This window comes from Patagioenas fasciata, chromosome 2, assembly GCF_037038585.1.
Source record: "Patagioenas fasciata isolate bPatFas1 chromosome 2, bPatFas1.hap1, whole genome shotgun sequence".
NCBI lineage: Eukaryota > Metazoa > Chordata > Aves > Columbiformes > Columbidae > Patagioenas > Patagioenas fasciata.
The window spans coordinates 154084936-154109187 of record NC_092521.1 but is presented as its reverse complement, the minus strand read 5'-3'; the positions used below and the strand labels follow the sequence as shown (position 1 = coordinate 154109187).

At 39.3% G+C, this 24252-nt stretch overlaps 1 protein-coding gene across 4 annotated transcripts in view; it reads left to right on the top strand.

Annotated features, from left to right (window-relative positions):
- Window positions 1–24252, top strand: part of NRP1 (neuropilin 1) — a 116210-nt gene that overhangs the window by 67322 nt on the left and 24636 nt on the right. For all 4 annotated transcript variants that reach the window (XM_065830826.2, XM_065830825.2, XM_065830824.2 and 1 more), the window contains exons 8-11: window positions 14783–14938; window positions 17817–17961; window positions 19002–19333; window positions 23859–24003. In XM_065830826.2, the coding sequence (XP_065686898.1) occupies window positions 14783–14938; window positions 17817–17961; window positions 19002–19333; window positions 23859–24003 (778 nt within the window). The remainder of the gene's footprint in view (window positions 1–14782; window positions 14939–17816; window positions 17962–19001; window positions 19334–23858; window positions 24004–24252) is intronic.

The following is a 24252-nucleotide window of genomic DNA, read 5'->3' as shown; positions in this document are numbered from 1 at the left end:
TTCCGTATACTATTGTAAACTAGTCATTTATTTGAAGTATTTGCTATTGTGCAGTACAGCATAAATAGGTTTTTGTTGCATAGTTGAAAAACTCCAGAAAATATTCAACAGCAAAAAGAGGCTGAAGTATACAGCAATGCTGAACTTGGAACTTTTAAAGTGAAAATTTATGCCTATGTGCCTTTGTCTGAGAGACAAAGATTTTGTGTATATCAGTATTCATTAATCTTTTTACAATTGCAAGTTTCCATACCTTCACACGCATTGCAGTTGGTTAAGTAGTGATGTCTACTTCAAACTGCTAATATGTATGTGCAAGTAGGCTATATATATGAGGTATGTACAATCATATCTGGGTGAAGCAGCTTGAAAATTCAGCTCCAAACACTAAATTCCTTAGTGTATAATTTTTTTGTGTACGGGAAATATTATAGTTCTCCTTTCCCTTCCTTATACCTCTCCCTTCAAGGTTAATGTTTTTGTTAAGACAAAAGAAACAGAAAACCTCGATTAAGTATCAGCAAATGGAGATTGGTATCTGTAGAGGACATCTAGAGGGCATGTGATATGGTTGTCTCCTTTGAGGTGTTGACATCTTTTGGACTATTTGGCTGAAAAGAATTAGGCAAAAGCGGCTGGCTTGTTGTTAGTAATGGATTTGCATGGGTTCTATCTGTGGACATGGAACTCCATTCTTTGGTGGAAAAACTAGATTGCTCCTTTGTGGCTGACAAGCTACTAACTCCTGAGTTCATCTGAATGCTGCCTGCTCACCAGGCGCTGCCAAGTGAAAGCTGTCTGTCCGTTCCTTTCCTTAGCTGTTTCTAAATAAATGTCAAAGCTTAGATTCAAAATATCCAAAGCACAGTTACACCATAAGTCTGCACACTACTTTCTCCATTTAATTTTTACCTTCAAAAATGCTTTTTAAAATTACTTGACTAACTTGAGATTTGGAGTGATTCCATAATCAGAAACAGAGTCACTCCAGATTGAATTTCTTCTTCAGAAACATATTAATAAAGTCTGTGGATTTTCTAATATGAATGGAATAAAGATGCGCATAAGGCAATGGTTGTTAAAAATAAGTATGAGGTTCATTTATTGTCATATGGGATGTTATTATCTCCTCAACCTTAAGCTTGGTCTGCTTGTTTATTACACTTACATTTCACACACTTAACTACCATTCAGTGTGAATAGCATAATTTAAAATAAAAAATAAAAATAGCCCTTTAATTTAATCAAGAGCATGGAACTGCCATTGCAACATGTCATTGTCCCTCATTAACGTATCCTTTCACAGGAAAAATAGTATAGTGTTTCCATTTCTGTAATCTGAACAACAAACATGTTAATAGGTATCAATTACCAGCCAGTTTCAGTACTTAGAACCAGTAAGAAGGCCAGTGTGAGGTTTTCACATCTGGTTTTAGTGAAACTGTTCCTGTCTGTGGTATTTAAAATTTAAAGAACTCCTGTTATTGTGCAATTGGGAATCCTCAGGGAGTACAATGTTAATGAAATCCATAATGTGCAGGGATTTTATGATTGCATTTTCAAGGCATTCCTTCAAAAGGGATGACTGATTTCTGCCATGGCAGCAGTAATTGTGTTTTTACAGAGTAGATTTAATGTTCACATTTAAGAACAGCAGTTACGTTTACACTCATCTGAAAAAGACACATGTGAAATCTTTATGTTAAGGGAACATTTTGCATCTTATTTTTGAAGCCTTTGAGCAGGAGCCACAGGCTGCTGTCCGTGGAAGCCCTTGTGTCCCAGGGCCACCCCAATGGGCTGCAGCCAGGAGCTCCCCAGGGCAGCACAGGAGCTGGGGGAGCTCCTGGAGGAGCACCCGGCCAGATTGGTGCCGTCAGCTACAGACACTTGAGACCCACGTGTGTGTGGTTTTGAAGAGAGACTGATTGCCTATTAGCAGGGTCACTGGGAACCTGTGCTATCATCAATCCTCATAATGGTGTGGGTTTTCAAATCCACAAGGAGCAACACCTTCTGGGTACTTTTACTGCAGAATCTGTATGTTTTCTATCAAAATGTTTCTTCTAATGCATATAACACAAATCCTTACACTCCCACCAAGCTGGATGATAGTTTCTGGGTGGCAGAATTTTTCTCTCATCTTGTAACACTGAGCAAGACCTCCAGCCCGCCCAGAAGGAAAAACATGTTTGTTAATAACACAAGCTTTTCAGTTCATATTATGGCTGGGGTTGGTCAACACCATAAATCCAGCTTTAAGAATCTTAGTATCAGATCAAAACTTTGCAGTCATAAAACAAAAACCACTACTCTGGTATAAACACATTCTGCCAGTTCAAATTTGTTCAAAAAAGGTTAACAGGAGGTTAACATAAATAGACATTATACTCTGGATTGAGTGTTATCTGTCATTCTGCAGCTGACATAAAACCATACGCTAAGATGAACTCCCTATTGTGTGTTCTGGCTAATATGACATAAATGGCTAATCCAGCCCAAATTTGTACTGCTGGTGCTTTCAGCAGTGCGCGGATCTGGTATCACGTGGAGACGGCCAGAGGCAGAGGCTGGCACAGGGAGCCGGTTTGTTCTGCTTCCCCTGGCCTCTGCCTGCCCAGTTCCACCTCATCGCCCACCCGTCCCTTTGGCACCTATGACTCCTGCAGAGTAATTCTCTAGACCTCCAGACTGGTCAGCCCCAGGAATATCAATTGATCTGGTGCAAACTACTCCTTCTGCATCTTGCAGCATTTAGGGATCTGGAGAAAGGCCAGAGAGAGGTAAGAATAGGCCTTCTCAAAAAGCAACCTGGGAGATCCCTCTCACCTCCACTGATTGAAATATCAGTTGTTTATTTAACACTAACTCTCCTGTGCAAGGAAAATACACTTCCATTGATTTAAAACACTTCTATGTATACACTGCTTCACCAGAATGAGAGGCACCTCTGAGGTGGAATTTTCCCTCCACATTTGTCTTCATTCCTTTACATTTGCAGTAACCTACATTCTTTATTGTTTGCTCCTTTGTAAGCAAAACCCAGAAGCATGCATCACTGATGTGAACTGGTATATAGATTAGTACAGATTTATTCTTGTAGCACTTCTGAAAATAATTGCAGTTCATCATTCGGTGTTTGGACCTTTCATCTGTGTCATAGCTTATTTCCTTATCAGGTATTCACTTAAAAATATAGTCAGTATTTATGTATGTCGCTGCACAGCACATTTGTTTCATTAACAGGTTTATTCTTACATCAGGCAGCTGTTCAGGTTGACTTTACCAAGCAAGCTTATCTAAATATTTCACATGAAAGCTCAAGGAAGTGCAAGGCAACAATGCCTGTTATTTTTATTCTTATTATTTCTGTTTCTTTTGGAGTTTGATTTGATATGGCAGTGAAGTGCATCACATTACTGCATAGAATAACATGAAACCTGGGAAACCTCAGCCTCCCAGTTCTCCTAGCCTTTGAAGGACTGCCTGAGAGCTGAAGTTCAGAGGCTTTGTGGCAGGGCTTGCCCATCATTAGGGAGCACACTGACATGAAAGCACAAAAACTGTCAGTCCTTTGTCTTCTCTACCACTTTAGAATACAAGTCATGTAGTTGGTTCATGTCATTTTACAGTTCATAAGTGCACTACAAAAATTACAAAAAGCAGAGTTAGCTTTGTGTGGAAAAGCGTTACAGTTATCTTACAATCTTAACATACTTTGCACATGGGCAAAGAATGACAAAAGAATATTCCCTTCTGGAAATCACAGCTGGTACAGACTGTGACACAGTGCAGAACCGGGGTTAATTGACCCAGCAGGATACATTCGTACCTTTATTTACTGTGGCACAGGAATAAATGGTAGAGTTTCACAAAGGCAAGTACTGAAATTAGATAGGAGATAGAGGGAGAAATAAAAGGGCCCTACAAAGTATGAAGGTTTTTTTGATTATTGGAAGTGCTTTAAGAGCTATTTTAGTACCAGAAAGTTCCCAGCCATAGATTTGTCATTCTGGGGAGGCTGAAGGGATGCTCAGAGAACTCAGTCTTATTGCTCCAGAAGTGCAGGTACAAAATGCACTTTAGAAGAAAATCCTCTCTACCTCCCTCTGACATGTTTCAGCATCAGCCCTAATACAGAGGGGAGTCCTGCGTAGCTTTGAGCAATCCTGCGTGCAACATATGGAGGAGCAGCAGAAGTAGAGCCCCTCTGAGCCTCCACGACCAGCCTAATCATTATAATAGTTTCAGTTCTTTCAGGGGAACCATTATGCAGAGATCTGCGTAGTTTGTGTATAACTCTGTAATTACCTATGCATCCACTTCCCAGTCCAGCCCTACATCCCCTCAATGGCTGCAAGACAGATGGCCCTTTAGAGCTGAGATAGCGAATTAGAAATGTGTCCAGCAAAAACACTGATTCAGCAACTACTAAAATAATTTTGTAAATTTATCTCACTTTCACTAGTTGGTTCCAGGAGGGAGAGAAATTAAATCCTTTAAATATGTTCTTTAACTAAACACTGCAGGCTTGTTTTTAAATTACATTTTTTTTCTTCTACTTTCTTTCACAGAAATTAAAGCCACTTAAAAAAACAGTACAAAATCATTTTTCTCTCTCTCTCTTTTTTTTTTTTCCATTCACCAGATTCACATGTTTGGCTTGACTCAAAACATTTGTTACTGTTTACTGGTTTTTAAGCTTCCGTCAAGCCAAAAAATCCCTGTTTGTGCCATTCTGCTTGGTAGGGGAGCTCTCTCCCAGATGGCTTGCCCACCCCATGGAGGCTGAGGCAGCCTTGCCTACCCAGCTACCAGGCACTGCAACACATCTGCTCCACCACAGCCAGAACCTTCTGCAGATGTGAGGGAAGGTATCTCAGAAGGAGACTTTTCTGTGTCCAGCAGAAATAAATTAATGTACAAGACTAGGCAGGTGTCAGACTGCGGGTGAGGTACAGCTCAAGGCTAGAAGTGACTGAGGGCAGCGGCTGGAAACACAGCCTGGGGTAGGAACGCGCAGCTGAGGCATGTTCTAATAAGCAGAGTTGTTACCGAGCTAAAGGTCTCTGTTCTCATGGGGCCGACCCTGGGTTGGAGATGATAGGTGTACTGCTGAGTGCTTTGCAGAGGCGATTGTGCATTTTTATTCATGCTTTCCACACTTGCAGAGTAGTATGAAACTGAAGAGTTCATGAGTCCTATGGGCCCTTCCCCATCCCAGCATCCATGCTCCGGATTTTCTGTTGCTGAGCTATTATTTGCTTCCCCTGTCCTTGTGTCATCCTGCTTTTCTGTCCCAATTTAATTCTGTTCTGCCCATTAGGTGACATTTTCACAGCAGTAGCAAAATAGGTAAAGCTGAAGGATAAATGAGATTTCTTCTAAGTGGTAAATACTTGCCCTTCAGAAAGCAATTTGTCATCCTCCCACAGAAAAAAAAAAAAAAAAAGAAGAAAAATGTATATTTCATCAAGGAAATACTTCCATTTTTGCTTTACCTCTAGTGTTTTCATTCAAGGTTTTAAAAAATTCTTTAAAAAGTCATCAGAGTAAACTTCATAGCTGTCTGATAAACAAAACCTCTTAGCAGAGAAAACTCAGTTGACCAAACATTAAGTTGCAGTTTGGTTCCTCTGTTTTCAGGAACAACTGGCTTCTCATCAGAGGAGCACCGTTTACACACAACTTCCACCAACCAGCTGTACCCATGGAGTCTGGTCTTTCTATTGCAGCCTCCTGTGTTGAACACTTTGGGCCAAATTCATTTCTGGTGTGGATCCTCTGAGGTTGCTGAAAAGATCAGTTTGTCCTATCACATATAAAACCCAGGCATGTTTTAACAGGTCATATTGAGGTTATAGATTATTGCCCTATAGACTAAGGTGGCTTTCAGCATCAACACAGACAGCAGTATGCTCAAGCTATGGGTTGAAGGGCTGACATAGCACAGAATAATTTTAAAATACTCTTTTCAAGCCATAAAAATTAAATGTCTATGGGAGTGTTTCCCCCTTTCATAATAGGCTTAACTAAGAAAATACATCCTTTGTTTATTTCCACTGCACTTAAAAATCAATAGCTTTGCTCTTTACATAAGTGTAGATAGAGCAACTTTTGGAGAGGGAAGGTGGAGATACACAAACCAGGCACCTTTCTTTGGCCAGAGAAACCCTGGAAATTAAATCCCCATGGCTGTAGTTTGAGTGGGGTTTGGTGAGAGAAGGGCAGAGCTGGGGGCAGCCAGTCCCCCTGGTTTGCTTTAGCACCAGTGGGAAGTTGTCTCAGTAGTCACTGGCCTGCACCATCCCTTCTGCTGTCCCCTTCTCCCTCCAGCATGAGACAAGAGCACTGGTCTCTGCAGCGGGTCTTTCAAATCGCAGCCTCAGAAGTTTTTATATGTGTGCATTTCCTCAGAACTATGAGGGACATACCAAGGAAAAATCAAAATGATCTTTGCATGTATAGTCTTCATCTCTCATTTTTCACTGTACATTTACAGTTCCTTCATCACACAATCTAACTGCAGCTACCTGGTATTTTTCTAGAAGGTAGCAGAAACTCATATTTTAAAAAAGCGGTGACTTGCTTGGTGACCCAGCAGTAAATTAAAATCATCATACACAATGTGTATGAGATAGAAAATCGAATTTTGGTGCAACAGAACTGACAGTTCCATTTAACAGAGAATAAATGAATGTAGACTCCTGTGGATGACTGACTGATTTAAAGAGAATGTGACGATTTTCCAAGATGAGAAAGCTGATCACAAATAAATACGTATATTTCTATGTGACACAGGTTATACACCTATTCCAATTGCCAGTGAAATTAGGCTTAAAAAGTATTAAATCTTAGACACTGGCATTTTGTCCTAATTTTGTTGCTATTTTTTTGTAGAAAACCCAAACCCTGATCTTTCAAAAATATCTAATTGTAGCAAATTCCAGTGATTTCACTGAAGCTTGCTCTGGACATGGTGATTGCACATCTATTTACACCACCAAGATGTGCTGTCTGAGACAGCAGAGCTTTAATTCAGCACAGTATGTCATCCCCTCACCAGCTTCCTACACGATTGGCATAGGTATGCCATAGAACAGGAAGAAGCAAAGGCTATTTCCATGAGTTTACAGATGTGTAATATTGTACTTACACTCAAAATACCAAACCATATTATAAATCAAATCCTGCTGCCTGTACACTCTGATTCCAGCAGGACAGCAGCTGGCAAAAAAAAATGCTACAGAATAACTTTATAGGCAAAAAATCCAGTGTTTTCCACGCAAAGCCCATTTATTCACATGTGAAGCAGTCTGATAGAGAAGCTTTGGATTACTTGTTTCCCATTTGTGCATTAGTTGCTCAGTACACTTGGGGGAAAAAAAAGGTCTTACAATTATGTCCTTCTCTCAGAAAAGAATGGTTCTGCAAGTATTGCTATAGAGTTTCCCTTTTCTATAGTTTCTAACACAAAGTAGGGAAGGTTACATTCAAGCTGCACTAAATAGTTGTCTTCATTCCAGATCAGAGGATTAAGCTCAGGTTTAAAATTAAATGTAAATTACAATTAAGTATTCAGAAAACGTTAATTAAAAGTATTACGTTCCTGAATCATTTATTGCTCAGCAAGGGTTCCTAAGTATCTTAACTGGAGAAAGGAAGGGGCCATTCACATTCCCCCTTTTTGACCAAGTCATTGTACATGTCTTAGGTTATCCATTTGCAATTTAATGTAGTGCCGAAGCAAAGGTTTTCATTTTAAAGAAGCAATATTTCACAGCAAGATATCCTCCTGCAAGATGTAAAACAATCTTTTTCTAAAGCACTGGGAGTTAATCAGTCTTTCTCTTCACTGCTACAGAGAGGGTTCAAATGGCATAAGATGCTGATTACTTAGATCCCAGAGTCTATAGAAATCCCCATACGATTAAATTTTACTCCCTTTGTTAACAGATTTTAAGTAGTTTTCAAGTAAAAAAAAAAAAAAAAATTAAGTATTTTCTGAGTCTTCTGAATAATGATCATGTTACATCAGAGCACCAGATAAATGCATTAAGGTGGAGCTTGCAAATGAATAGCAGAAGGATCATTCCCTGTCACTGCATGTGCACTGGATGCATTTCAGACAATGCATTGAGCCCATTTCAGGGGAGCATTGCACTGCCCTTGCTTTTAAACCAAACTCCTTCAAAGACTCACACTAAAAATACCACACAGAACTAATGTGTACCAGTGGCAGTGCTTCTCCTGGCCCACTCGCAGCATTTCTCCTTCTCATTTGATCTTTATAGTTTCCATACTGGAGTGATTTGGTTTGCTGAATTCTGGAAATGTCTCAAGTTGAACTGCTAGTGTATTAACCTGCTGTACTGAGTCTCTTTTGTTTCTCTTCACCAGAGTGCTGCTTGCCAATTTTTACAACTACAGCAGATTTTACTATTCAAACAGAACCAGATGGAACACCAGTTCAAAGAACATGTCAGAATTAAATATTTCTTTTTTAATTAGTTGCTTCTGATTTATGCAAAAAAAAAAATTAACATAAGAGTGGGAGAATGTGCCATGAATCCAGATGCAACACAGCCCACACAAGCATTATCTTTTCTCTGTCAGAAACACACAGGCTTTTTCTTTCTTTTTTCCTGTCTTTCATTTTTTCTTTTTTGTTTCTGAATTACATTTTTCTTACACTTTCTGCATCTTTTCCATCTTGAGCCAACCCCCTAATAGTGACTGAAGTTCTCTTATGTAGATCGGTCATACTTTTTCATCATTATCTTAAATTCTCTCTGTCTGATCTGCCTCTAAAAAAAATGCTGTTTTCAGTGCTGCAATCCAGCATCAGTTTCTCAATGTGACAGCAGCCTTTGAGTCAATTCTTTGTTTTCAGTTGGGAGAGTCTTTACACTTACATTTTATCTGCTGCAGAAAAGGATTTGGACAGAAGGTGAAGATTGTGAGGAATATTTCAACTGCTAAAGAAAGTTCATCTTCTTGCTGCCAAGCATTCCTGTTTCTTTGGCATGAATGTTTGTTCATCTTCTCTTTCATGCTTCCCCATTTTTGCCAAGTCACATAAGCATCAGTTCAGCAAAGCACAGTGACTGAGGACAGTTGTTGGGCGCAGACTAGAAGTTAAGCATGTGATTAGCTGCTTTCTCTTCTGGGCTTTCAGGATGTTGCTGTCAAGGTCAATGAGAAAGACTTCATTGACTCAGGAGAGATCTTAGTGACAGCAATATTTTCTCCTCACTTTTGCACGAAGATCTGTGATGGTTTACAGCCTTAACTCTTTTTCACTTAAACCCAGGATGAAAATTAACACCTTGTCATTAATGAAGGAGTTATGCTCTTGTAATGACTATTCATTTCAAGGACAAGGACTTTTGGAAGTAATTTTCCAACCAAGTTAATGAAACTATTTTCAGAATTTCTACTAGACCCTGAACCATATATTCTTCTTTACTGAGCATTATATTCTTCTTTACTTAAAGCTCAATAAATAAAGGAATTAAGTGATGGCTGTATATACATCATGGGAGACCATGATTGGTCAAATCAACAGCAACACCTATTAAGAAATGTTAACTCTTGCTTAATTAAATATTTGACAGAAGAACAGTGAAGTGTCACAACAGTTAACCGGACTCAGAACACTGTACACTATCTAGGGAAATGACACAGTTCTCTAAAAATATTTACTTTGGTATGTTGTGTAAAGTGACAAATCATACAGCTTTTCAAGCCACAAGAGATGCCCGCAACAAAATCTTCCTGTTGTTAATCAAACCCCAGCACTTTGTTCTTTATTTTCTCAGGCTGTTGAACAGACCTACAGTAGGAGTGTTAAAAGCTGGTAAAACTGCTTCCTTGCTACATTCCCCTCAATGATTATATTTTATTTAGCAAAGCAGATTTTCATTCTGAAAATAAGGACTTCCATACTATGACATGGTTATGTATGGCGACAAGAAGCAACAGTATTAAAGTCATGTATGTTTTGTGTTGTTCTTCATCCAGCTAAGATTTGCTACATGATACATTGTGCAGAGCTGTTATTCTTTTTTCTGCTATTTAACTGGTCTCTAATAAAATGCATATGCCACCCCTTGTATATCTATGTCTTAAAAATGTGTCACTCACCCACATCTTTCGGAGACAGTAAGACAGCAATAAAAATATTTTTGCTAAAAGATGTTGCAGAATAAATAGAGAGGAAGTAATTCATATGCAGAAACAGCTATTGTCTTGCAATATGCTCTTGCAGGAAATAAATTGATTTTAGAAGTAGAAACAACTGAAGCTTTTTCTTACATGAACATTTCTCTCCACAAAAAAATCACACACTTCAGGTGTTCCTCATTTCTTGTAAGTTAGGGGCTCATTCGTATAGACAAGTCTACTCCCAGTCTTGTACTTACAAATAAAGGTGGTCACATTGCAGCACAGGCAGTTATCAAAGGCTATGTTTTTGGATAAGGTCCTAAGGCATAATTTTCCAAGAGAGATGTGCTTTTTAATTTGAATGAAAGTTAACAAAAATGAACTAGTGACATACTGCAGTTAGTCAAAGCTAAAACTCTGGTCATGGAAATGAAATGTCAAGACTTCAGTTTTGGAGACAGCTGCCTATCTCAGATCACAGCCATACAGCATGTAATAACTTAGAAAATTGCTTGCATCCTCTAAAATAAATACCAGATGTTTGTTTATCATATGTGCAGAAAGTTAAATGTCAAATAATTGCAGGGAAATGCATTTGATGTTCATCTTCAAAAGTACTGTATTTCATCACCACCCTCTCCACAGTTGATTTTAATGTGAAACACAAGTTTTTTAAACAAAAGGACAAAAAGGTCAAAACAAAAAGCTAGTTGTTAAAGATTTGTATTGCTATCTCAGCTGGAGGAGACTGAATCTAAGAAAAATGGGTTACCTCTGGTTGTGTTAACACTTGGAGACCTTTATAGAGGGGACGTACTTAGCTGACTGGTAATTACACAGACAGTTGGACTCTATAGGCGTAAATCCCCCAAAAACATAACAACTCCTATCTGTTTGGTGACACATCTGCACTAGATCTACTGCCCTCTCAACAATTCCTCTGGATAACATGGTGCAGAAGAGCTGTGTCTTACCACAGCGACATTCTGGTATTTTTGGGTTCCAGTTGTTAATAGCAGCTGATGTAGTTGAACTTCAACTCTGAGCAGTCCCTGTGACATTTAAAAGGTGCATTTTGTGCACAATTTTGCATTTTACAGAAAGCAAAGTTTCAAAAGACATTGGAAAAAAAAAAATACGTCACAAAGTGATTAATGAAGGTGAGCTTAACAGCCCCTTAAGATGTGTCATGCAGTTTCCAAGGTAGTCTTCTACATAATTTATTTCTGTCACCTGACTTAGAGAAGAAGATTGGTACATTTAGAGCTTAATTTACAAACATACTCAGGCACGACAGAGGGGTGCTCAGTGTTGCGGTTCTGTTTGTTTGCACCTGGAGAGGAGCAGTTCCTCTGGAGGCCACTGCAGAGAACTGTCAAAGGGAAGAAAACACCTTAAGCTCTGCCTCTCTCCTGGACCACTGCACTGAGTCAGAGTTAGTACTTAAAAATTCCAACCCTTCTGCTTCTCTGCTGCTTAACTCCTTCTTTCTTGTTTGCACTGTTCCTTTCTCACAAAAACACTGATGGAGAAAGATTATTCTTTTTTCCTCTGCCAGCTTCTGAGCAAACACCCCCTGGCATGTGGCAGGTCTGGGGTTACAGCTTGTTTTGCAAGGGGTTTAAAGCCATGGCACACAGTGGAACACACGAGCCGTCAGCCCCCAGGCACTCCAGGAGATGACTGCTGTTGACATAGTTGCAATTTTCAAGAAGTGTGTAAAGATTTGCTGATCTGGAGAGAGCACATCTATGTGGAGAGATGTTCCCCCCAATGACAAGAGATGCACCTCTCCTCCTGTACTCTGTTACACAGCTACTGAGACCAGGAGTGCTTATGAGGTTGCCTCTTCCCTACCTACAGGTCATAAATTAGAGGTCTTCTCAAAGTGTCTCTCTCTCACAGTGAGCTGTTAACTTCTGGCAGGAGAATTTCTGCCTATCTTTTGAACTCTGCCAGGTTTTAGACATGAAGGTAGATGCATAAATCTTTTATGTGTTTAGGACTTAGTTCTGGACACCAGCATAGATGCTGTAGGATATATAGTGCTGTGGAGATGTTTAAAAGACATATAGATGAAGTTCTTAGGGACACGGTTTAGTGCTAGATTTAGGTTATGGTTCGACTTAATTATCTTAAGGGTCTCTTCCAACCAAAATGATTCTATGATTCTAAGAGTTAAGGGGTTGTATTGAATACCAGCATTTGCGATCAAGCAAAATTTGGGAGCCTGGAGTTCTTTGATAGGACAAACCTGAGTCCCCTGAACAGTCAGTGATGGTAGCTGTAATTGTTAGCTCAGACATCTACTAATCTAACCTTCCTCTAAACCCCCAATGTTAAATTTTAACTTGGCTTCAAATACCTAGAACTCTTGTAATAGGCCATTGCTTGACTTTATTCACAATGAAGTACTTACTGTATATTAAAAAGCCCCTACTAGAATCATTTCAAATCAGTTGGAATGGTACAGGCTTGGGACCCTAATCATTTCAAAACTGAAGAGCTGTTTCAAATTGTAAGAGAAGCAGATCATTTAAATAACTTAGCTCTGCACTCCCTCAGACTTCCAGATTTTCAAGTGCACTTCAGCCTGGAAGTGAATGTGGCATTGGACATAACTCAGTGCAGCACACTTTACAATCAGCAGAGTACAGTTTGGAGAGCATTTGAAGTTAAGCTGAGATTGCTCAGCGCAATGATGCCCAGATTCCCCCATTAACTTTCAGATTGCAACAATCTAACATCTGAGACTCTCTAGTTACTTTAAATCACTTGATTGTTTTTGTAAGGTGGTGCTGGGATTTTTTTTTTTTTAAGCCTGATTTTTTTTATCATGACAAAACAAAATGTTGTGGTATTTCACCCCTAAAGATAAGGGCTAAAATGTTACATATAGACTTTACCAACCTTAAAACTGGGGCAGGAGCTTTGCCCTGAAAGCTGGTTCTATCTGTCACACACAAGGCTGCTATTCTTGTGTTGGAAGACTTGAAAATGCCTAGCATGACATGGGCATTGAGAGAGCAGCCAGTCTGTCCTCAATAGCACTTCCTTCAGCCTTTTGAGAGAGAATGCAGAGCATGTTGATTTAACTGCTCCAGTGCCTTTGGATATATGACATACATCCAGGAAAAAGGATGCCTGTGGGACACAGGGGACATATATTCTGCATCCTGCTTACTTTGGAAATAGTGAAAAAGCCCAAGACATTCATGAGACATTCACTTGAGAAGTGTTAATTCAACAGATTATTGTCCTACTACAGTCTGGACAACTGAAGTTTAGGGGAATAAATCACTCTGATTAATATTTTGTCAATGGTGTCATTTTACATTGAAATTAAATGGTTTGTTTTAGTAAACAAAGAGAAGGTTCTATCTGCAGACAAAAAGTGTGATAAATTTAATTTTAGTTGGTTTGTTGTTATGGCTAAAGAAAGGAAATGGCAGACGTTTCAAAGCTGTGGTCACGAACCTGGCTGTGAAACAGTTTTGTGACTAGTTTCAGCCATTTTGCATCTGGACTTGTGCACTGGGACGATTTATTTTGCCAGCAGAACTCACTTGAGCAGCAGCACTCTTGCACCTTACATCCTCCTCTCAACTATGCCAGTACAGCTTATGCGATGCCACAGAGTGAACTAGATGAAGAAACAGATCTGGATGACAAATTAATAGCTGGGGGAGGGGAAGGTTAACCTGAATCACTTGTCCATTTGGTTGCAATGTAACTTCATGAGAGGAGAAAGACGGAGAACGAGTGACGAGAGAAAGCCTCTAACACACATTCATGTGGACATCATAGCATTCATTTTTCCATCAAGTTAAAATTGCAATTGTTTTCTAATGATTAATTTCACTACTTTTGACAGTTGGAACAGAATTATTGCACTTGTGCTAATGCTTCTATTTTTTTCAAATACATTGTACAGTACGAGGAACTCATTTGCCTTTTTCCCAACAAAATCACACAGTGATTTGTAATTATCTTGTGACTAACTAATACACCACGGGGTTCTTTTCTCCTCTTCTGTTTGCAAGTGATGAGCTCCTGGGTTTTAGTAGAATTCTTGTTATCACTCCCTAAGTGCACAACTTTGATATTGTGCTATTAAATTTCATCCAATTTCTAATATTCCAGCCCTCAGGGTCATTCAGTTCTCACTGCATGACTCTCCTCTGTATTGACAATGCCTTACAGCTTTGTGTCCTCAGCGAATTTCATTAGTATCTATGCCAGATAGTCAGTGAAAGTATTAAGTAATATTGTTCACCAGGTTGGTCCTTGAGGAACTTTTCTAGTAACTTCTCTGCAGTCTGGTGGTTCACACTCACACTGATGGGGTCTCTGGTTCCACTGCCATAGAGGAAAGATAATTCTCTGGCACGTGAATAATGCTCCTGGCTAATCAGGAAAATGTTCCCATCACCTGTGATGACACTGTTTACAAAACAGGAGATTATGGCTAAGTTATTATCAACAATAGGCTGCAAATTCATTTATATAAAATCCTTATTATGTCTGTAAAACATGGAGGGGGGGTTGTCACTTCTGCATTACTGTTATGCTCTGAATAGGTTGTCCTCATGTCCCAATTAATTCCTTATCACAGGTAGATCTAGGCCTGCTCCGCTTTGTTTCTGGAATTGGGACCCAAGGAGCCATCTCAAAGGAAACAAAGAAAGAGTATTATCTGAAAACATACCGTGTAGATGTCAGCTCCAATGGAGAGGACTGGATTACACTGAAGGAGGGAAACAAGCCTGTTGTAAGTCTTTTCTCTTTTACGCTCTTCGGCCAAGAAATAGGTTATTGAGCTGTTTAGTTACTATCAGTCGTTAAAAAAAAAAAAAAAAAAAGGAGGAATAAAGTATGACAAGCTTAATCAGTAGCTTAATCAGTATGATCAGGGTTGACCATATCCCAAATCCAAAAGATAGTTATTGTCTCAGTAGTAATGGGCCCCAAAACTGTTTATCCAAAGCCTAGTGCACCCTGGAAAGGGTGCAGGGTGCTGCCCTGTCATATCCACCAGAATTTGAATGGTTTGGGTCTTTTCCGTGGAGTGTGCTGCTGTTTCCCAGTTTACCTTAGATTACCTATGTGTCCTTGAGGAAAACATTATAGGGAACCTTTTAAAAATATCTAGGTCCCTTATCTGCAGTGAAGCTCTAGATATGCAGTGTGTTAGTGCCTCAGCCCCCTGCGCATAGCCCTGCTGTCTCGCAGGAGTGCTGGCAAAGCCGCTAGTACTTTGTTAGACTTGCAAGCATCTCAGTGATGGTGGTCATGCAGACAGATAATTAGGCACATCTTTCCATCCTTATAGATTTTTATCACCTTTCCATTTGTCAGCGAATTTGCTCTCTGTGACCTCCCAATGAAACAGCTTTAGACACTCATAAGAATAATCTTCATTATCTACTACCATGAGCATAAAGCTCGTTACTGAGAAGTCAATTCTGCTCCAACTCTCACATGAATAGTCCCAGTGAGGCTGTGCCTCCCTTCCCCACCTCGCTCAGGATGTGCCCGGAGCAGCATTCCCAGAGGCTGCCAGGGGCTGATGCAACTGGAAATGTTTTGCGGTGCCTCCCTTCAGAACAGGTTTTTTTTGTGATCCTTCTCTGAAGACTCAGAACAACTGTGTAATATTAACTCTATCAGTGTATCTGCTGTAAATATTTCGTTACTGGTTTGTTCCTGATTCATCTGCAAGTGCTATGCCAAATCCACCACATTTATCTAATCAAAATGGTAGCAGCGTTTAACACATACATCTTTCTTGTTTGAAGCAGTTCGTAAAACAATAAAAAAAATCCTGAAAGTTTCTCTTTGACAGGTATTATCCTGGTTTTATAAAGTAGGACTTTAGAAGGTCAAATGCCACAATGTAGGCACTGTGTAATGATACGTAAGTTACAATAACTGACCTGCCCAAAGTCATAAGAGAGCAAACACCACTGCTGCTATGAGACAAAAGGTTTCCTGGCTCTGGTTCCTGTAATCTCAACAAATGCCTCTTTCAGAATCAGACCATGCCTGATTTTCATTACCAGCCTTAATTTGTAAACTCTCCAAGAGTGTATTTTACATGAGCTTCTACTGTACACACTCTCTTTAATTGGTGAGAACACTTCCTAAACTTGTGTTGCTTCTTCAGAGGGTTTATAAAAAAGCAGGTTTCTAAAATGGCAATATTTTACTGTTGATCAGGACAAGAAAAAACTACACACCAGTCTCCTGATATTTTTATTGAAAAGAAAAGTTAAGGAGACTTGGCTACTAAAGGAACAAGAAAAGCAGACAGGCACAGATCTCTTCAAGGAAGCCTCACATGAGTGTTGCACTATCCACACCTTAGGAGTTCCGTACTTTTGAGAAAAGACTTATTTCCTCTGTCAGATGCAGACCTTGAGAAAACTACAGCAGGTCCTCCCAGAGAAAAAAATGCTGCTGAAAATAAATTTAACTCCATTTAAAATCTCTTGCTAGCCATGAAACTCCTGTATTACATTACTTGAGATATAACTGAGCCTGATGGGTTGACAGCTGTGTCCTCTGGCCTCAGCTCCAAATTAGTGCACTTATTACAAGTAACAAACAGGAAAGTAGACAGTGTGTGTAAGAAATGGGAGAATCTCCCATAAAAGGAGAGAGGTTTGTTTCCATGGAAAACAACAGGAAATGGTTCCTCTCTACGTGAGGAAGAAGCAGGAAACTGAATCACCTTCTTTGGGCTAGAACATGGCAAGGTTTGGGCTCTGCTAGGAAGGAGCGTGTCGGCAGGATCCTGAACATGAAAGCACAGCACAGTCCTGTCCCTTCTTGTGGAAGTCTCATTGTTCATCTAATCTGACTGTTAGCCTCAGGGGACACAGAAAATCTTAGTGCCTGCTACACAGATTTTGAATAGACTTCCATCTCTGTATGCAAGAAGAAGGAAAGTCTGAGTATTTGTTAAAAAGGATTTTTAAATGGAAGGTTAACAAAGCAAGGTTTGCATGATACACTCTGTAAAAGTCTTAAGCCCAAGGACAGCAAAATAATGTATGTTTTTATCTTAACTCCATATGGGATTTTTTTATGTGGTCTACCTGAAATCCAAACCTTTAATTTGGGCCTGAGGTTCTGTAGCTTTTTGCATCATTCTATGAGTGTACAGGGAATAAACCTGCCCTAAGGGGGTATTCAAGGATTTTTCCAGGACACATCAGTCCTTGGGTGACAAAGACCAGCGTATGTCAATCCTGCATCTAGATCTGGGCATCAGGAACACCTCAAAATGGGCAGGGAGTGGACAAATCCTGGTTGCACTCAGGTGAGCTTCTGCTCTCGGATGGCCCTGAGCTCTGGTCTGCTCTGCAGCCTTATGGCGTGATATGGGACTCCACAGGTGGCGAGTATTTTTTAGTATCACTGAACACCTTACATCTTCTTTTTCCTCCCCAAGGAAAGCTTCTCTGTCTGCAAAAATTGTGTTAGGAGTTCAATGAAATCATTCCCCACACAAATCTTTTGTCTCATCCTCCCCCACAATATAACCCTGGTTAGACCTTGTATCGTAGCTAGCTGCAAAACACAGAATTATAACCACCATTTAAGAGAACGCCTAACAAATATGTACTTTTTCTTTCCACACAAAGGTGTTTCAAGGGAATAGCAATCCCACTGAGGTTGTTTACAGACCTTTTGCCAAACCAGTTTTAACACGGTTTGTGCGAATTAGACCTGTGTCTTGGGAAAATGGAGTATCACTGAGATTTGAAGTTTATGGCTGCAAGATAACAGGTAGGTCTTGAGAAGGACTTTAAAACCAAGGGAATTTATTATGCCTATGCTGTGGGTTTTATTTTTATGAGTGAAATGCATCTTCACTGTTTCCACTGTGGTCTGAATGTAGAAATGTAAAAAAAAAACCAAACAAACCACAACAGCCCAAACACATCCAGTGTTCTCTGATTGTTGTTTTGGAATTGTCTTTTGGGTGTTCAGCTTTAAAAAGTTTAATTACTTTTCTTGAAATTATTTTACAGCTCCATGCAAAATACCTGAGATATACTGAAATTTTGCAAATTCCCATTTTGTTTTTCCTTCCTAACCCTCCAGTCCCTCTCTCTCATTCTCTCATACCTGCTGCTTATAGGTAGTTCTCAGCAGGTTTCCCAAGAAACAAACATACATAACTAGGTTTAAAAGCATTGCAAAGTACAAACACAGAGATCTAAAGCCTAATCAAGCAACTAGACATACAGCCAAGTTCCCGCTAGGGATCAGTGTTGGAAGGTAACTCCTTTATGTCACACATCTAACTACCAAAATAACTGTCCAAAGTACTTTCTGAAGTAGCAGCAAAAGGCATTTGAGAAAGCCCGAGACACCAAAGAAACACAAAGGAAAATCTCTAGTACAGCAATAAATTATATTATAGAGAATGTATAAAATATTTCCATTTCCGATGTTATCTAAGTTATCTGCACCCAGATTTGGGCTGATTTTTGAAGTTTTTTTTCTAGAGAAATATTCACAAATTCAGATGTGACCCTGCAGTCTGTGCCTTAGCAAGAAGAATAGAAAAGTAGAATAGAATAGGATTTTCTGATCCTTTTTGTTCCCATCAAGCCAGAAATACTCATGGTATTTTGGTACTTCCTGCCAAAACTAGGATGTGGAAGCTTGAACACATGAAATTTATACACAAATCCAAAAAGATTATCTTGGATATAAGAAATAAATAAGTAATTGCTTATTATAGTTGAACTGAGTGATATGTCTTGTTTCTGTTTCGGTGCTTGTTCAGATTAGCTATTTATTTGGGTTTTTCTCTGCAGATTATCCCTGCTCTGGGATGCTGGGTATGGTGTCTGGGCTCATTCCTGACTCTCAGATTACTGCATCTACTCAAGTTGACCGAAACTGGATCCCGGAAAATGCTCGTCTCATAACAAGCCGTTCAGGTTGGGCGCTACCACCAACTACTCATCCATATACAAACGAATGGCTTCAGATTGACCTTGGTGAAGAAAAACAAGTGAGGGGCATAATTGTCCAAGGAGGCAAGCACCGAGAAAACAAAGTATTCATGAAAAAATTCAAAATTGGCTATAGCAACAATGGATCAGATTGGAAAATGATCATGGATTCCAGCAAGAAAAAGATAAAGGTAAGAAAGAAAAAGTTGCACTTAAAAAAAAAAAAAAAAAAGTTTGCATTAATTTTTTACACCTCTATCTCTGACCATAGAAAAGACACACAGCTGGGATGAAGCCAAGCAGGAGGACTCCTAGGGCAGCAGGAGGGATGCTGTGGGAATGGTACCATGGCTGAGGGCAGGAGTTGGCCCTGGGATATTCACCTCTGTGGCAAAGGTTTTGTTTACTCAATAGATAGTTCAGACTTGATTTCTGACAAGGGTGCTGTGTCTCTGTGGCCCTCCGTTACTCCAAAATCCCATACAATGGCAGCATGCAACACTGCCAAAAAAGTAGTCATTCTGCAGCTTTTCCACAGACACTGAATAAATTTATTTGAGACACTGAATTACTTTTCCTTTGCTTCTTTTTTGCCTGAGCTGTAGAACGAGAATAGTGTTATTTAACTCAGTGGGGAACCTGCTGGATTTCTGAACTGCCTGTGGACTGCTTTGAGAGCTTCACAGGCTCTCTGTAATGGCCTGATCCAAGTTCCTCTGAAAGAAAGCAGTGGAGTTTTTGATGTGTTATCCCATCCCAAGTATAAAGTACTATTGTACCGTCACAAGTGAAGCATCTTGGAGGTCGCTTGGGAATAAAGGGCAGCTGGTTCATAGTTCCAAGCAGAAACTGCAACACATTTGCAGAACAGGGGCAAATGAATTGCTGGGTTAGATGCCAAGGTAAAAAAAAAATTAGTGTGGCCCAGAAAAGTTTTTGGGAATGTACCTATTTTGTTTTTTCTTTGAGTGTAGGCTTTTCAGGACATGACTGTTTAGCTTATTTACCCCAAATCCCATTTTGTTATTTTGCTCACAAAGTTCATTTTTGCCTCAAGAGGCGTAACCCTTTTTCAGCCATAACCTGTTCCTTGAGGAAAACGGTGGGCATACCATCTTGTTTAGAAACTGGAGCTGCAGTCCTGGGATGATCGGGGGATCATATACCAAAAATGTGCCCTCAAAAGTCAAATTGATATGGTGCTTGGGACATGGGAATGCTGAGAGTTACTCCATATCTCAGCTGCGTTAGTCTGAAAATAAGATGTAAAGGCTGTTTTGCTATATAGACTCATCCATTGGACAAACCTGTGTTTCCTTAAAGGAAAAGCTGGGTGGGCCCATGGTTGTGGCTTTCCCAGGCACATTTGGTAAATATTGGACTTCATTCTCTCCTGTTTTAATCTCACTGAATATGTCTGCGTTTTCTCACTTCTCATCACTTTTCATCATTTGTTTTGGGGATTAAAACTAAATGAATTCAGCCTTTGCAGTCAGCTCCTTTCTCTTGTTACCATGAGTTTTGACTTCATCATAAAGTGTGAAGAGAGTGTAAATCAACAATGGGATCTAACTACTTTCTTTCTAAAATAGATGTTGTTTTGACATGTACTTCTACACTGTGGCTCAACGAGGGAAAAAAATAATGCCATATGCTTTCAAAGTAGTGCACCGTCTGCTGTATGGCTTTCTGCTTTCTAATACGAGCACTTGCCATCATTGTCAGAAGTTAGCAGTTTGACAAGAAAACTAGTGTGCTAACTAATGCGCTGAGCCCATCCTCAGCTTTCATCACCAGCAGAAATAAACTTTCAAGATTAATGGAATGGGGAGGGCTGGAATTCAAATCTCTTGTGGCATAATTATAATCCTTCCCAAAAATTTAAGACAGTTAATAAACTTTCTTCTGAAGCACAAGTTTTACTCAAAGAGAATCAGATAAATCCTACAATTTGGGAGTCTGAGAGATTTAAAATGTTAATACAGGAACATAGTATTTTTAAATGTAAGTGGAGCTGGATGGGACAGAATGCTATAATGAGTCACAGCAGGAATGTGGATTAGAATCAGCCCTGTTACATGAAGTGAAACACATCGTTTCACTTGGTTAAAGTCTTGACTTTCAATAAACAAACAACTGCATTTTAAGAAAAGAAAGAGCAATGACAAGCTAAACATAACAACAGAATATGTCCACAGGATGAAACATCACCTTGTTTCTCAACATGATCTTGTCATCCATGCCTGCAGCTCCTTTCACTAAGACTACCAGAACTCTATCCTCTGTGGCTGACCCAATTTCTGCTGGTTTTGGATGTGCAGAAGGTTCCCCCCTTTAGCCTAGCTCAAGCACTCAAAGGACTGAACATCACTCAGATTGTCAAACAGCTTCACAGAATGCCATTTTCATTTCAAGATACAGTTTGTATTTCTTCTCCATAGCCTACTCAATGAACTCAGCTTTCTCTTTCATACTTCTTTCCTCCTTCCACTTACCTACTGATGACCTTTTTGGGGGTTTTTTACACCTTCTCTCATAATTTCTGGTACAAGAAAATTCTGACAACCTGGTCGTTTGCAACAATCCCTCAATTTTTTTCTGCCCCATTTATTTTGATTTTAAAAGACATTAGGAAGAATCTTGTTCCTCACACCAGTTTAGCTTTTCTTTTCTTTAGCTACTATTTATCATGACTTATCTCTGTAATGAAGTAAAGCAATTTGTGACATGGCCTGTATAAAAGACACTCACAAAGTGAAGTTTTACTGTATATCCCCTTCTCGTCCCTGACAAAGAATACCAGTACATATTTTAAATGAGCAGTCAAAATTGAATCACAGGCAGCTCTGCACTACAAAGGACAATCATTCAATATAATTATGATTCAATATAATTCTAGATGCCTATTGAATTCTAATGTCTATGTGTCAGTACTCCAGTACTGATGTCTTTTATAAAACAGTTTTCATTATTATATGTTGCTATTAAGACTACTATTAAAAAGGAAGCAAGGATTCCTCAGATACATGTGTCTGTCTACTTTTTACATATAAAGTAGCATTCATTCTTTCTTATATGGTAGGTAGTTTTTCTGATCATTTGCACTATACTGTTATTCAAATATAATAATATGTAATTGCATGTTAATTAGATCTGACAGGCTATCTACATGTGAATTCTTGACAACTGTCTTCCAAGCACTGGCAGAACACCAGGTCAACCAGTGCCTCTTGAAGCCACCTTGGAGGTACAATCTCTCTCCGAAGAAACAGAAGCAGAAGCATTAATGTTGAAATTACTTTTTTAATTTAGTAGGTTACAGTCTCCCACCATTATTGGCTTTTGTGACTGGCACTCTAACCAATGGCCAGAAAGGATTGTGGAGCATTGGTTCATAATGCAGTGTGTACGGTCAAAACAAGCAAGGCTTTTAGGACTGCACTGAAAATACAAGCAACAATCAGTTTTACCTATACTGGTTTTGTGCCTTGGGAAATACAGCCAGCTTTTCTTGTTGCTTCTGTTTTATCTGCCCCCAGATCAACAGGAGGAGTTCATTGCAGGTTGCGTTTTGTTCTCATCCAAAATGAATGATGTCTGGTGGTTTCTTCTTGAAGAAGGCTTCAGGATTCACAGCTAAGAGTTGGAAAAATAGTGCTTCAAATCTCAAATTCAAGCTCCATCTCAAATAAGATATTTTTTAATATTTTGCCATTTAAGTAATTAATAGAAGAATTGAAAATATTTTTTCTTCACTGTTATATACGTGTTCATATTTGGTACTTTAGAGTATTCTCTATGTGATATTCCAAAGTCATTTTTTACCATAGAACAGGGTAAAAATAACTCCTTTTCCCTAACTTGGGTTATAAACTCTTCATGGCAAGGGCTGCTTCTTTGTACAGTTCATTCATTCTAAGGACTAATCATCTCCATGGAGGCACCCAAGGTGTTGCTATAAGTACAGATTAGAACTTCTATATGCAAAAGATCACTGACAAGAGAAGCTGAAGGTATCAAACAAATGCCATTGAGAGCTGCATTATGGCTGAAGAACCCAGAGTGCAACTCAGAGAAGAGATTTTTGTCTGAAAGGTACATTTGCTGACCTTCCTTGCCCGTTAGATAATATTGCAGTTTTGTCAGGAAGCAGCTTTCTTCTTTCTTTCTTTCTTTTTATTCTTATTCAATAGCAGGCTCACTGGAAGAACTCTTGCAGTTACTGTTCCTGGAGTTTAATTTATGCCTTTTGAAATAACTACAACTTGTGAAACTCTGTCACTGGGGGAAATCAAATTGAAATTTTCTCTTGAATAGTTGGATTATTATTGTAACCACTTAAAAGGTGACAGGATCTTCACCTCAGCCATTTTTTTTCCCTCAGAAGTGTTGAAAATGTCACCCAGCTAAACCCCAGATCAGAGCGTCATTTAAAAACATGTCTCATTAAACACTCAGCTCTTGTTATGACCCTGATGGATTGGTTGCTACTGAATTTATGAAAAATGAAATGCATTACTTTTCCAAGCAGCTTTAACTATGTATTTTCCATTCTCATTTAGGGGAGGAATGCCTGGCACTTATCAAGCGGTTAGAGTCTGGCCTACCACTCACCTAATTCTAAGGCTAGAGAATGAAGCAAAAAAAAAAAAAGATAATTGTTGTAAATCGCTTTTTTTTTTTTTTTTAACAAGTAGCATTTGTCATGCTTTGCAGACTTTTGAAGGCAACACCAACTATGACACGCCTGAACTGCGGACTTTTGAACCTGTAGTGACAAGATTCATCCGTGTCTACCCTGAGAGAGCCACACACGGAGGATTGGGGCTGCGAATGGAGCTGCTCGGCTGTGAACTTGAAGGTAATTGCTCTGCTAGAGATGAACGCACTTTATTATTTTCATAAATACATTCTCCGCTTGCACTACTCCTGAACACTGCTGTGTCTGTACAGGCAGCACATTGGACTCTCGCTTCCATGACTGTCATTAGTGCTGTTTCTTGGCCTAATCAGTTCCTTCTCTGCAGACATTTGAATATGCCCAAGGCACAAATATTATTCTTTCTGCCGTTTCTTTGTTGAATCACAGTGATATTCTCCACATGGTTTT